At 31.3% G+C, this 16,029-nt stretch overlaps 1 protein-coding gene across 6 annotated transcripts in view; it reads left to right on the top strand.

Moving 5' to 3' along the window:
- The first annotated feature begins 831 nt into the window (after nt 1–831).
- The window catches only part of LOC117168312 (serine/threonine-protein kinase 32B), a 115,003-nt gene continuing 99,805 nt past the window's right edge, over nt 832–16,029 (top strand). For 4 of the 6 annotated variants that reach the window (XM_033353878.1, XM_033353879.1, XM_033353877.1 and 1 more), the window contains exon 1: nt 832–1,242. In XM_033353878.1, coding sequence (XP_033209769.1) covers nt 1,235–1,242 — 8 coding nt within the window. In that variant the 5' untranslated portion in view covers nt 832–1,234. Of the gene's footprint in view, nt 1,243–13,090; nt 13,212–16,029 lie in introns of all 6 variants that reach the window. The other 2 variants (XM_033353875.1, XM_033353876.1) reach the window with 2 other exon arrangements.

Below are 16,029 nucleotides of genomic sequence, written 5' to 3'. Positions count from 1 at the left end.
GGATTAACTACTGTTGGGTAGGCGAACATATTCCCAGAATTTAGAGACAATCGAAAAACATGACTTTTTGAGTTGGGGCAGTTGAGGAATAATGCCCCATTATACAAGTTTTACTGTTCGTTCATATTAGAAAAAAATTAATGGCTTGCAACTAACGAGCCAAATGAAACTTTCTTGATTTTACCATTTTCGGTTAAGTAACTTGAGTGTGCGAACATGTTCGCACACTCTTATTACCTTATTATCTTAGGCATAATTACTTATTATCTTATGCATACGATAATTTGTTAAGAGATCTATATATTTTATGAGGACTTATATTATCATAGTACACAACTTTAACGATTGACCTGAATCTGAGAGAATTATTTTGTTGTCGAAACTTTCAAGAAGTCATTTTAGCACTCAGTAGAGACTTTTCAACCCCCCCCCCCCTTCCACCGGAAAAAGGAAAAATAATTTTATATTTTCGATCACTTATGGTCGTATGACACGAAAACAGAATTCATGATTCATACCAGCGGGTCTTGCCCTTCAATATAAGTTCTAGGTTCTATAAATCGGGTTATTTTCCAATTCTTTTAAAAGAGTGATCGCTTCAAGAATGATATCCATCCCCGAGGAAATAATCCAAAGTGTCTGTGGAACAAATAGCTTATACAAAAAAGTGAAAAGAAGGAAAGGTCGAGTAGTATAGACACATTTCGTTTGACACAAGGCGCCACTGCCACAGAAGTCTCCAACTTTGGCGCAGACGCCAAACTTATTCCTGGAATATCTGCTCCACGATAGAATATATACTCAGTGCGTCTCGCATAGCCGGTAAGGCTCGTCGGTTTGTTAGCAACATCTGTTGTTCTCATCAAACTATCGGTGATATAAAAACCGTTACCCGAAATTTAAAAATCTAGATAAAGAAACATAAATTTTTTGTGTGTAAATTGTTCTATAGATGTTACTAAACCAACAAGTTGTAAAACTAATTTAAAATTATGTGAAAGCCATTCAAATATGTTTCATACATTTTTATATTAAGTGATATATGATATATGTTTTGATGAATATGCAACACTCGAGCTCTAAAATAAAAATGAACACATTATGGTTTTTATACTCATGATACGATGAAGATTACTTCAACTGAAGAAAAAAAGGTTCTAGTTTTTATTCTTTAAAAATCGTGAACATCTTGGAACTTACTGAACAGGATGCTTTGACAGGACATTCATTATACATGGTCTGGTGCGTCATTTAACAACTTATAAAAGCCCTTTCCTTGCTTTTTATAAACAATCGGGCGTAACTTAAATTTCATAAAACGTTTTGCATATAATTACAGCGTATCTGCCGAAATTTTGTTTTCAAATTCCCGGATAGGATTTAACATTTTCCTCGGTTTTCTCTTATTTTGTATATGTATATCAATTTAGCTGCTTATTGTTGGTTCCTCATCAGAATCGGTAAGATTTTAACAGGAGTTACGGACGAGTTTTAAAGAAAAGGGGCCGTTCAAAATCTACGTCGCGCTATTTTCAAAATTTATTCCACCCCTTCCCTTCTTCGTCATAGATCCTTGAACCCCCAGGGCGACGTCACAAATGCTAACACCCGCACCTCTTTTATATCAAAATTATTTCTTCGATTTTATTTGATAAACACTTTAAATAAAACAAAAACGATACGAACATAATATTTTAATAGACTTTACAGCCAAAATGCTAACTCTCAAAACAGGAAAATAGGGTAATTTTTACGAAAATAGGAGAATACCGTCATTTAAATAATATGTATGCATATATGTACCAAATTTAATTCAGCATCAATCACTTATGATTTCAGCTAAAAATATATTACATTTTCGACAGAAGAGTTGAGTTTTCAAGATAACAAGTTGAATTTTGTGTAAAAAAGCAGTTGACATTTAAATCCGAAAATATGAATTTTCAACCCAGAAAGATGATTTTTCAACCGAAAAGGTGAATTTTCAAGATACAAAAAAAAAAAGAATTTTGGACCAAGAAGTTGTATTTACAACCAAATACTTAAACTCTTAAGCGAAAGACACGATTTTTTTTACCAAATAGTTGTATTTTTTACTAAATGGTCGAATTATAAAACAAATAGTTGTATTTTCAACAAAAAATACTTTATGACTTAAGTCAAGAAGACGAATTTATTACCTGAAAAGACGAATGTTTAACCCTAGAACGGTATCGTGACTTTTAGTACAATAATGGTATCCACACGCTTCCTAGGCGTGTATCCTCTAATTATTAATATTTCAAGACAACAAATGGATTTTTTTTTTATATCCGTTTATTTTTTCAAAATCGTCCCGTGATCACGTGGTATGGCATTAATTCTTGTCTTCGTCTACGCCTCGGTGGCGTGCAAATACCATTCTAGGGTTAACACAATAGTTAAATTTTCGACTAAAAAATAACATTTTCAGTAAAATATATGATAGCTCATACCTGAATAAAAAAAACTGTTTAATTTTAAATCGAAAAAAATCGAATTCAATAAAAACAAAAAATTCTCGACCAAAAAAGAAATAGCTGATATTTCAACCAAAAAAGATTTTATTAAAAAAAAGCAGTTGAATTCAACCCAAAAGGACCACTTTTTAACCAAATAGTTGAATCCTCAAGCAAAAAGGTGAATTTTCAACCAAGAAAGGTTTTTCAATAAAAAATAAATAAAAAAATGTTAACCAAAATTTGGAATTTTTAATCCAGAAAGGCGAACTCACTATAAAGTAGTTAAATTTTCGACACTACAATTTAAATTTTTACCAAAGAGTTAATTTTTAACCAAATAGTTGACATTTAAACTAAAAGTGACGATTTTCAGTAAAGAATGTAAAAGTCATATTTACAGTTCTAAAAATTGATTTTTAATCAAAAAAGAACGAATTTTGAACAAAATAGCAGCCATTAATGGATTAGTTCAATTTTGGTTAAGTTGCACGGAGAAAAAGATATCGCACAATGATATCGCAAAACCTCTGTATTGAAATAAAGCTTGTTATGATAACGTACAAGCGTATATATAATATAATCAAATAATAATATAATGTAAAATCTTGGAATGTACGATATAACGATTTTACGCTATTATAATGTGATAATTAGGATATATAGCGCAGGAAGTACGGTATATATTGCAATTAATGCGATATCGTTTGCTCCGTGTAATATTATAATAATATTAATACATTTCATTTTGACTTGAAACGGTGTGCGTGTGTTTGGATTTGTGACATCGCCCTGGGGGACCAAGGATCTGTGAAGAAGAAGGGGAGTGATAGAATAAAACTTCATACTAGAGTGACTCATATTTCATTCTAATAATAATATTATGATAATAAGCCTTTAGAACTCAACCTTATTTTACATCCTGGAAAATTCATTAAAATACCGATTGAAAGCCTTTATCCCCTAAAATCACTAAAATCTGATTAAATCCATTAAAATTGCTTAAAAATCCCTTGGACCCGAGTCAAAATTTTATTTCTACTCTAGAGCTCTAAATTTAGGTCTTGATAGGCCTTAGAAGGACTTTCAGAGGGCTTCATTTGTATTATATTTAGGCCCTCTTTTAATTCTCCAAAGTCTTCAGGGAAAAAGTAGTTATACTGGGAAGCAGGTACTAGATTTGTGGTCTTTTGTTTGCAATATGAGGTTATGTGTAACAGGTAATGAACGAGAAACACATTCTTGAGTTATTTGACGCACATAAATTTAACTCTATAGCTGAGCTTAACTGTATTATGTACAATGCACTTAACTAACAGAGAATATCGTACGCTGAGTGTAGGGGTCGAAACGGTCGGTATATACTAACCAAGAAATTTCTTAGCGCTAATGAGAAATGACCAGTGCCGGACCGAACATTTTTGGTGCCCCGAGTCATATTTTTTTTCCTTATTTCTACCTCAGATATTTGTGTGACATTTGTCACTGAATTGTTGCGTAATAACTAGGAGATAGATTGTTATGGTAATCGGCTCTGAATTAAATGTGCTATAAATTATGATTGAAATGTGATTTTTACGTGTTTATTATTAAGGTGAAGTTCGCATTATCAGCGAAGATTGATATTACTCCAATGCTGTTTATTTTAACAATATAAAGATAGTAGAATAAAAAGTATACAAGCAAATAATTTTGTAGTGTTTGATGTTGCAAAAAAAGGGCAACAAAAACAATTGTTACAGACATTTTCATAAATAATTAAATACTTTCTTATTAATCAAAGTAAAGTATGTAGCAAAGTCCAGTTATATCTTCTTGCTTCCTGAAATACATATGGTGCCGTTGTGCCCAGGACGTGATGTTGCAAGATTTAATTAATTTTAACGCATACTTATAGCGTTTGGACAACCAACTAATTATATGAGAATCTTATTTTTGCCAAAGGCTTTTGCAACTGTTTCCGCCAAAACTTTTTCTTCATCATTACACTTTATGATACGTATTTTAAAACGAACATGATATTTAATCCGTTAAGTCCCAAAACGAAGAAATTTCTCTCTTACGTTTGAGCTTGAATAATTTTATAAAAAAGGAAAAGAATTTATTGTAAAATACTCTTTTCTTCTATTTTCGGGTATGCTCTACACGATCCAATGGTGTGCAAAACGAAAAATATTGATTTTCAATTAATAATTAACAAATTTAAAAAAATTCCTTTTTTTAAGCAATTTTTTTCAATCAAAAAATAGAGGGGGAAGGAATTTTTTACCGTTGCCACTGTGCACAAAAGTGCACAAAATGTCTGAACTTTTCAAATCCGTTAAGTTTTTTATCTACGATTTTTTAAAACAAAATTGCGGCCAAAAAACGGAAACAATAATTTTAAATTTCGTTTTATCGATATTTTTGGTGATTTTTTCGCTCAACTCATATAAATATTTAATTATTACAGTAAAACGGTATTTGAATAGTTTATCTTTAAACAAAATAAAAATATTTAGTGTTAAATTGGCAAAAGCATTATATTAAGTATATGAAAAATCATTTTATTGCTATTTTACGTCATTTTCACACCAAAATCCAATGCAGTGAGTGAAATATCGTTCTTTTCTAACGATTGAGTGATTCACTGATATTATTTTTATAAAATTAAAAGTTAAGGTTTACTGATATATAATTTTACATGAATCTGCTGTCTAACACTGAAGTTGAAGCATAATAATTAAAGTACAGTGGAACCGCGGTTATATCCTGTCTGAGTTGTATCCTCTCGCGCTTATATCTCTGCATAACTCTCATTAATGTCCGCTTAGCATCCACCACCTCACAGTACAACATGTGGTGGGTGCCAAGCGGACATAAATGAGAGTTACGCAAAGATATAAACGCGGGAGGATATAAGTCAGACAGGATATAACCGCGGTTCCACTGTACTTTAATTATTATGCTTCAACTTCAGTGTTAGACAGCAGAGTCATGTAAAATTATATATCAGTAAACATTAACTTTTAATTTTATAAAAATAATATCAGTGAATCACTCAATCGTTGGAAAAGAACGATATTTCACTCACTGCATTGGATTTTGGTGTGAAAATGACGTACAATAGCAATAAAATAATTTTTCATATACTCAATATAATGCTTTTGCCAATTTAACACTAAATATTTTTGTTTTATTTAAAAATAAAATATTCAAATACCGTTTTACTGTAATAATTAAATATTTATATGATTTGAGCGAAAAAGTCACCAAAAATATCGATGAAACGAAATTTAAAATTTTTGGTTTCCATTTTTGGCCGCCATTTTATTTTAAAAAATCGTAAATAAAAAAACTTAACGGATTTGAAAAGTTCAGACATTTTGTGCACTTTTTTTCACATTGGCAACGGTAAAAAAATTCCTTCCCCCTCTATTTTCTGATTGAAAGAAAATTGTTTAAAAAAAGGAATTTTTTTAAAATTTGGTAATTATTAATTGAAAATAAATATTTTTCGTTTTTTACACCATTGCATCGTGTAGAGCATACCCGAAAATAGAAGAAAAGAGTATTTTACAATAAATTCTTTGCCTTTTTTATAAAATTATTCAAGTCTTAACGTCCCTTAACGTCCATTAGACGTTGGAAAGGGAGTCGTATCTGATAAGTTATTTCTATGGCCAGTCATAGGGTGCCTTCCAGCCCCCATGACACGTTGGAAAGGAGTTTGTACCTGACCTAAGTTCTTTCTGTGGCCACTCATAGAGGTGCCTTGCCCCCCATCAGACGTTGGAAAGGGGGTCTTGAAAGACTTCATTTATTTCTGTGGCCAGTCATGGGGGTGTCTTTCCTCTCCCATGAGACGTGGGAATGGGTGTCGTGTGTGATGTAAGTAATTCTACACTTCGTACCGACATTTCCCTTCTTTTCTCGAAAACTTACAGTCATGTGGTAAAAACATAGTTCATATAAAATATGTATTTTTGAAAGATCTACAACTTTTGTTTAAAACTCTTTTGTACATTTTTATTATTTACTGAAATAAAAGAAAAAACGTAAAATTCCTATAGTTTTTTGGGGGGTTGATCTTGAAAATCAAATTTGCGGGTATTTTCACTATCAAATTTTCGATCAGCACGTCAAAATACATAGGTATACAGAGTTTAAAATTAATCGGAGGTAAGCGCTTTTCGGAATTCCATCCCATTTGGTGTATTAGATGCTGCTACACTTACTTCGGTTGGTCTAGAATTTAATTCCATTGTTTACGAAAGGATAACAAAGTTGTAAAATTTTTCGTTGTATTTCTTGCTTACTTTATTTTATTATTACCATACTAATTTAAATGTATTACTTTACAAGAAAAATTCTTGAAAAATACGACAGAAATTGCTCAAAAGTAACAATAATACGTAAAAATGTAGTTTTTATATTTTTGGGTCATATTTGTGGTGCTGCGGGAAGGGAGTGTTGGATGAAAATAAAAGTTATTATTATGGTTTTATTTCGTAGACACTTTTCTTCAATCCCTAAAAAGTGTCAAATTCGAAATTTCCCCATGTTAATTCAATGGGATTTTGACGTGCCCGATTACTGATTTTCTTTTTCCGGAAATGGCAACTTGGGGGGGGGGGGGGGGGGGGGGGGGGGGGGGGGGTGTCTTGCATGACACAAATATTGACAAATACGCAGTGACAATTCTTTCAAAGAGACGTGAAGTTTGCGTTGCAACGTAAGTGATGCCACTGTAGCGCAGAGAAAGTTTGTGCGCGCTGTAGTGTCAATACTTGAGAAGTTTCTCTTGTAGGGTTAGATCGTAACTCGCGAAAGTATAAATGAACCGCTGGCGACCAAAAGGGGACACGGCCGGATTCAGCCTGAGAAGTATTGTCCTGAGTGTCAATTTTAAAAATCTTTCTAATTTCAATTTTAAAGACTGACACTTGTAGAGAATTTCAAGGCGCATCTTTTTTTCCTCTTGCGAAAATTTATAGATTTTGTAGTTTTTGAGATAATTGGAAAAAAGTGGATTTTTTGAAAACGAAAAATTCCAATCTTTTTTCACTTCAACTCGCGCTAATTTAGCCAATTTTCATCATTTCCCGATTTCCTAAATACAAAGTAAGTGTTTAAGTCTTCTGAAACTATCTAATAAAGAAAAACGAGAATATTGTAATAAACAAAAAAGTTATTAATATTTTTTTGAGGCAATGCAAAAATCATGAATTTTAACCTTCAAGCGCCTCGTTTAGCGAACGAATTTTAAGCTACGGAAAGCTTTCGGTGTGAAAGTTGTTCATTAAGGTTCAAAGAAGTTTTCTGCAAAGTTTTAGATCAATTGGATTAATAGTTCAAAAATTATGAATGTTTTAAAATCCAAGCGGTAATCTTGACGCTGCCCAAAAACGTGCCTGGCCGGCTACGTACGCGCTGCAGCGCACAACGTGAAGGTCAAGTCAATCTTACCAAAACAAATGCACAACAGTAACTTTTTTTGTCATCTTCTATGAAATTCTACAAATAAAGCAAAGAATCAGCGAAGTGATTGTTTCTTATAATAGTTGGAAAAGCATTTTTTTTTAGATTTTGAGATATTTTTGAGAATATTAATTAAAAAGAAAAAGATATTAAAATGAAACAAGGTAGAACAAGAACTAGAAATGAAGATTCGTGTATTAAAAGTAAGAAAAAATGTTCCAGAAATCAGGTACGATTGGAAACCGTCAATAAAATTTTTAAATAAATTTTAATCATAAATTTAATATTTTATGACTTTTTTATTCTTGATTTTTTAAATAATTTTTTTACTGAACTATATATAATATGTAGATAGTCTAAAGTAATTATTTTAAAATTTTAATGACGAAGTTAATAGCATTATTTGTTATTTCTTGAGGGAAAAGAATACATTAGAAAGTCTAAAACTAAAAAAGACGGTATTGCTAAAGATATTCTAATCCCAGAGAGATCTTTCAAACCTATTGAATCCTGCTGTGGAGAAAAATGTTACCAAAAGTTTTCGAATGTACAACAAGAAAAAGTACATACAAATTTTTTGAATCTCGGAAACTATAATGAACAAAATGTCTTTCTCAGAGGATTTTTATAATGCAAGGATCCTATCCAAATGAATGCAGGTGAAAAACTAGGACGGTTAATTCATTGGATATATTTATTTCCTACTGACGAAGAAAATGTTCCGATTTGTAAGAAATTTTGTTGTGCTTTTCTATGTTTGGGCAAAAGAAGAGTTGAAAATGTTCAAAAAAAGATTTTAAATAAGTAGCCTTTAAAAAATTTGGCAGGTGGAGTACGCGAAAGTTGTCTTAAATTAACAGAAAATTCAAAAAAATGATTGAAGAGCATTGCAAATCAATTCCACATCACAGTTCACATTACAAGCGAAATTCTACCAACCTAAAATATTTTGATAATCCTTCATTAAATCTTGTAGAAATTTACAAATTATTCGGAAAATATTATAAAGAAAAAACGGGGGCTAAATTGACAATAAGTCAAACCGTTTATTTTAAGTATTTTAACCGAAATGTTGGCTTTAGTTTTAAATTACCTAGAACTGACGTGTGCAATACTTGCTACAAAAACGAGACAAATGGAGAGGTAAACGAAGAAGTAATTAATCACAAAAACCATGCTGAAATTTATTTGAAGTTAAAAAAGCAAATAATCTCTGAAAATAATAGTCTATTCTGTGAATTTGATTTTGCACAGAATTTATCACTGCCAAAAATACCCGTGTCCGCGCAGTTTTACCTACGTTAAGCATGCCTTTTTCTATTTAACGTACATGTACATACTACGAACCAGAGTTACATGTTCCCTATTCTTGAGGGAATTGTAAAGAAGGGTGCTAACTCTGTTTGCAGTCTTATCAAATACGCGGTATTAAAAGAATTTGCTAAAGACAAGTTCGACAGCATAACATTATTTTCAGACTCATGGCCGGGACAAAATAAAAACTACACATTGTTTCATTTTTTGGTTTTATTGTCCATTTATTTGCAAAGCGACATTAAATATGTGTTTCCAGTTCGAGGCCATTCCTATTGCCAGTGCGATAGGAATTTTGGCACATATTCGCAAAAGCTGAAAAAATTAGAACGAATTGAATCTGAAGCTGAATATGTAGAAGTGATTCGCAATGCTCGTTCACCTTCATTCACAATGGTCGAGAAGTGTGAAGATCTTCTGCAGGATTTTGCAAAAAAATGTTTCAAAGACAAAATGCGAAAGCCAACAAATTTCCAAATCAGCACAGCGTTCGTTTTGCATATTTTTCCTGATGGAAAAGTGGATGTTTTTGACAACTATGAGTTGCAAAATCCAACCACTTTTTTCTTTAAAATTACGCTTAAACTAGAAAATCTTTCGAAAAGTCCTCCGCCCCGAATTGGATTAAAAGCTGCCAAAATAAAGGATGTAAAAAATCTCTTCCAGTATTTAAGCGCTAAAGGAAAAAAAATTTTCGAATTATATTTTTTAAAAGTACAAACTCAGAATCCAGATGCCGAAGAAACTGAAGAGAGTGACGAAAATGACTAAAAGTAGTTTCTAATAAAATATTGTTTGATTAATTTATTCTTGTTCAATAATATGCATAATTTTATATGTTAAATGTTCAATAAATAAATTATTTTAATGATAATATCTGGAGTTACTGTTATGCATTTGTTTTGGTAAGATTGACTTGACCTTCACGTCGTTCGCTGCAGCGCGTACGTAGCCGGCCAGGCACGTTCTTAGACAGCGTCAGGATTACCGTTTGGATTTTGAAACATTCATAATTTTTGATCTATTAATCCAATTGATCCAAAACTTTCCAGAAAACTTCTTTGAACCTTAATGAACAACTTTCTCACTAAAAGCTTTCCGTAGCTTAAAATTCGTTCGCTAAACGAGGCGCTTAAAGGTTAAAATTCATTATTTTTGCATTGACACAAAAAAAATTAATGACTTTTTGTTTATTACAATATTCTCGTTTTTCTTTATTAGATAGTTTTAGAAGACTTAAACACCTACTTTGTATTAGGGAAATCGGAAAATAATGAAAATTGGCTAAATTAGCGCGAGTTGAAGTGAAAAAAGATTGGAATTTTTTCGTTTTCAAAAAATCCACTTTTTACCAATTATCTCAAAAACTACAAAACCTATAAATTTTTGCAAGAGAAAAAAAAGATGTGCCTTGAAATTCTCTACAAGTATCAGTCTTTAAAATTGAAATTAGAAAGAATTTTAAAATTGACACTCAGGACAATACTTCTCAGGCTGAATCCGGCCGTGTCCCCTTTTGGTCGCCAGCGGTTCAAATACTCTAGGGTTTTTAAAATACTTTCGAACACGCTCACCTGCGTACAGCCATTTTCGTCCCGTTTCACAGGGTACGAAAGTCGCCATTTTCGATGTTCGTGTTGTGAAAAAAAATTTTGCAATACATTTTTGAACTATCCTAATATGGAAATGAGAAAGTGAGACTATAATAACGCCCGTTTAATACAACACTGCTGAAGGTTAGAGAACTTCTCAGCACAAAACACCAACCACACTGTAAAAAAAGATTTGTGTAAAGTTACAAAGTTTCGGAAAATTAAATATTGTATCGTTGTAAATATCACACACTGCACTGTGTGATTTTACAAAAGTATGTGAAATTACATCCTCTACCGATGTAAATAAAAGGAACCTCGAACAGCAATGTAATATTACACACTCGATAAAAATAAACTTACACATTCCCTCGTACGAACTTTACGTTCAGAAGGGAAAATTCAGCCGCAGCGTGTAAAAATACCATGCGTCGGTAAAATCACTTTCCTTTGATTGAAAATAACACCGAGATTTTTAATTTTATCAAAGATCTTTAATTTTACCCGAGCGGAAACTGTAAAATTTCTGAATTACAATTAATTTAAAATTTAGAATAATTAATCAAATAATATGTGAATACGAAAGCATCTCTCGTATTCGTTGTTTATCGATGCCTTCATCCTTCAATTTTGGAGCATCTTTATTTTTAATGCGAGGAAATTTACAGCTATGTTCAACTTTGTTACAGATTTCACACAAAGTAGACCGAATACGAGCTATTCCTATTTTACCTTTTACATTTTCTGCTATTGGAACCGAAAAAATGCGGTCATTCAAAACGTATATTTCATATTTTTTTTACGGAATATTTAAACATAAAAAAATACCCATACACTGTAAATTTTTTTTAGGTATATTACCTAGAATTCTTGCGATCCCAGCTAAAAAGTATCGATGGATTTCGTCTTCCTAAATAGGTAGCTGTATTGAACAGATTTTCTTGGAGGCAAAATATAGGTGCAGTATCTAGAAAATTTAGCTGTAATGTATATATTTCTATTTCTAAACAAGTATAGGTGTCACACCTAACCAGGTTCCGCTAGATATTCTAGGTGAAAAATATAGCTAAACTTGACAGCCGATCTAGCTGCGTTTTCTGGCTGAAGTGCCTATAATTTTTTCTAGCTAATAGACGATATATCTTTAGGTATAATGATGCATAAATATATCAACCATATATATAAATACTTAAATCTTTATAATGTACTAGATACATACATGACTTAATTATTAGAAATCTTAAATTAAAAACAGTTATAATCAATTCATATCAATATGTACACTAGGGCGTATCGAAAAAAGTTGTAAACGAAGATTTTTTGAGGTTATACGCGCGCTGATAAGAGAATACTTACTTTCCTTTGAGAGCTTCAATATAATTCTGGAGGTTACAGCTAATCAAAAAATCTCTTATTTCCATAATCGGTTCCATCGTTTTCGTTGCATTACCGTATATATTATTCATTTTTTAACTCTCACAAGCCACACGACACGAGGCACGAGCTTCTTGTATTAACGGAAAAGTCGGGTGTTAGTGTTGTGCGAACTAGGCGGTACATTTTTTAAGTGAATTTCTATTTATAGACCTAAAACTGATGCTACAATTATTTTAGGTTAGAATTTTTAGCTGTACAAGCAAACTAATTATAGGAAATATGCTGTTTGATCATGACTGCTAGAATGTTGTGCAAATAATGATAGAATTATCTCCCACATTTTCTGTCTGCAGGAGACAGACGGTTTATATATCTTAGCTATCTAGTTTGCAGTTCTACCTAAACTCTATCGCACATTCAGCAATATCCCCCCCAGCAATATATTTCTAGCTACAACAGCTATACCATTTTTTTCAGTGTGGTATCTTATGTGTTTTAGGTAAGTGGTAATGTGTCCGGCTTTTGTTTCTTCAATCTCCATGAAATTGTACGAAGTTTGAGCTTTCGAGTGTTCGAAACCTGTCGAACTGATAAATTTCATTTTATTCTTTCACATAATGAATTTTACATTTTCGCATGTAAAATTATCGGCCGAATTGGAACATCACAACAGATTCGTAAAGTTACTCCGATACACGAGGGTCCTTTTATTTACTTCCACCAGAGATTTAAAATGGAATATATCTTTTTTTACAGTACAGCTATGACTTTCTCGGTTGAAGCAAACCCCCGCCGAGCTATAGGATGCCACATATGTGTAAGCTGTTCACCAAAGAAAGAATATACAAATTTGTTTTTAATCATTTGCAGATGGTGCGAGTAGACTTTCTTCTAATCGTAAAAATAAGGCCAAAATTTAAAAAAAAGTGGAACGTGTCGAAAACTGAAGGTCATGTTCATTCGCCAGCGATTTTGGATAAAAATTCAAAAAGTGAGTGCATTTTGAAAATTTTTAGGAGCACTTTTTTCAAGATTCAAAAATTCTCTGTACGGTTATTCGTTGTACTTCAGAAGGTGAATATTTTTTCCTACTGACTTTTTTTCGATAAAAAAGCTTACTTTGTAAAGTTCCTACAAGTTTATCTCTACAACTTTTTAATGTTTTCGAAGAATTGAAAATTGTAATTTTGACAATAAAAAGAAGAATGAAAAATAAAATTTCTATTTTGCGGTCAAACTATGCAAAATACGACAAAAAATGAATGGATGAAAATAGTGCAGCCAAATCAGATCTACAAATTGGTTATTATTTACTTTTTGATAAGATGCCTAGTTTTTGTTTTATTCGTAAAAAAACAGCATTAAAAATAGAAAAATTAGATTTTTAGAGAAACGATACAAGCTACAAAAAAACAAAAAGGCAAAAGCATTTTAACTATTAAAATTTTTCACCTAAATTATATCTACAAGTTTTTTTCGGGCCACTTTACTCTATGATGCTTATTTTTAGTTTGAATCGTATCAAATAATATTGGAAATAAACAAATTGAATTTATGGAAAAATGAAACAAGTTGCAATCCAATGTTTAATAACAATTTTGTTTTTGTAAATGATGCGCACATTTTTTAATTTTAAAAACAAGAGAATGAAAATACGAATGTTTCAATACAAACAAATATTATGAATTGTAATAATATAAAGTTATTGAAATGATAGCCTTTTAATGGTCGTTGAGAATAAAAATTAGTGCAAAATAAGGACCAAATATTAAAGTAAACATGAAAAATAAAATTTTTACATTATTTTGCAATATCAGAATAAACAGTACCAGCCCTAAGTGCAGAAATAAATATAATATACATTTGAGATAATAGTGTTAAAAATAGTGTAGAAAAGTTCACATTGTAAACAAAATCGAGTGGAAAGCATGAGATCAATGATGAGAACGTATTCTTTAAAGTTGAAGGAGCTTCAAAAAAAGAGAATTCACAATAGCAAAGTTAGAGTTGTCGATTTGTTGACCTTTAATTTCAAAAGCGTTAATAATATTTTCTATAAGTTATATTATTAACGTTATTAACATTAAAAAATTAGCATTCCCTTGCCTGATTACCCATAAGTTTTTTTACTATGTATTAACAAATTAAATAATTTAAGGTAAGTCACATACAAATACAGAATAACTACATAGGTCCTAAGTAAACGAAAAGGGGGCATCGACGGTCCAACGAGGTTTAAAAGAGGACATGGCGGGTTAGGTAGAGCCTTTTAAAATATCCTAAAATATCCATCAGGTCGAAAATCTTATAAGTCATATTATATTTTTTTACTATATGTATATACAATCATGGCTTACTCAAATTTCTAACTAGAAAAAAACTTTCAACAATATAGTTAAACCTTCAAACAATTTTAAACCAGTAGATATGAATTTTTAACAAAAAATACATCAGTAGAATTTTCAACAAAAAAGAATGAACTTTCAAAGAAAAATAGTTGGATTCTCTTATTGGGTTCTATTAATTCAGTTCCCATTTAAACCAAATAAACAATGAAAAAGGGAAGCAGGTTTCTTGAAAACAGGAGGAACGAGGAAAATTCGTTTTAAAAAAGTAAAGGAAAGTACAGAGGAATGGATGTAAAAGAAAATCCCTAATTTTCATTTTTTCAAGCATTTAAACAAATTGTTAATTCCGTTTATATTTCCCATATCTGATGTAACATTCTTTAATAGCTCCCCCCCCTTTCCCTGACAGTGAGATGTAGTTTTTGAACAGCCGAAAAAAGATTTAAAGAATTCAAGGAAAAGATTTAAAGATTTAAAGTTAAAAGAATGTAAAAACTTCTTGCATTTGAACAGTGGATTTCTGAACGATATTGCAATTCAAAATTATTACGTCATATTTATTTTAGGTTCAGATCTTAACAGAACCCGAGGAAAAATCAGCATAATTTTGTCAAGCCGTTGATTAAATTGTATGGAATTTATCTTTAAAGTAAGCTGAAGAAAAATGAAAGATGAAAGTTATTCCAAACTTGAGAAAATGCTGTTATTCAGACTGTTTTGTATTATTTCTGACAGAGTGGTAACATAGAATTTAACCTATAATCAATGGACGCAAAAATGGTATATTTTTCATTATATTTTTAGAAAAAAATGTAATTTTTTTTTATTATAAAAATTAGATAATTCCATGCAACTAAAAGAACCCAGGTAGTCCCATGGTTTTTGTCGGTAGTGTATATTGAAAAAAATTATTTTTGTCGTATTTTTATTGAGACGCTATTCTAAAACTAAACTAATTGTTCAATTTGGATAGAGAAGAAGGCTTATTACCAATAACTAAAAGAAACACAGTTTATTAAAATATTTGCAAGCGCCGAGTAATCGAACGCAAGCACCGCACGCTTATAAGTCGAACGCCTAATCCCCACAGCTACGATGAAACGCTAAGTGCGAAATCATAAATGCTTGAGGGCATTCATCCGATACTTTAGAAATTAGGAAAAAAGGTTTTTCAAGCTGGATTTGTTATATATATTTTTTAAACATACTTACATTATTTCAAATTAAATCAATATTTAAGAAAAATTCTTTTCAAATTTTTAAGGCACCAAAAGTTTTAAATTTTTTCAGAAAAAAAAATAAAATTTTGCAAAGTTTTCATCTCGGTATATAGTGCTAAAAAGTGAGTGTATAAATAATTTAAGTCAAGTAGCACACGACAACATCCTATGGCGAACCAGCAGAGGGAAAGCCTAGATTCTTTCAGCTAGAAAATCTAACTGCGGCCTCGTAAGAGCCAAT

This window comes from Belonocnema kinseyi, chromosome 2 (genome assembly GCF_010883055.1).
Source record: "Belonocnema kinseyi isolate 2016_QV_RU_SX_M_011 chromosome 2, B_treatae_v1, whole genome shotgun sequence".
Lineage (NCBI taxonomy): Eukaryota > Metazoa > Arthropoda > Insecta > Hymenoptera > Cynipidae > Belonocnema > Belonocnema kinseyi.
Note: the sequence above shows the minus strand (reverse complement) of the source record. Positions and strands in the feature narration are given on the sequence as shown.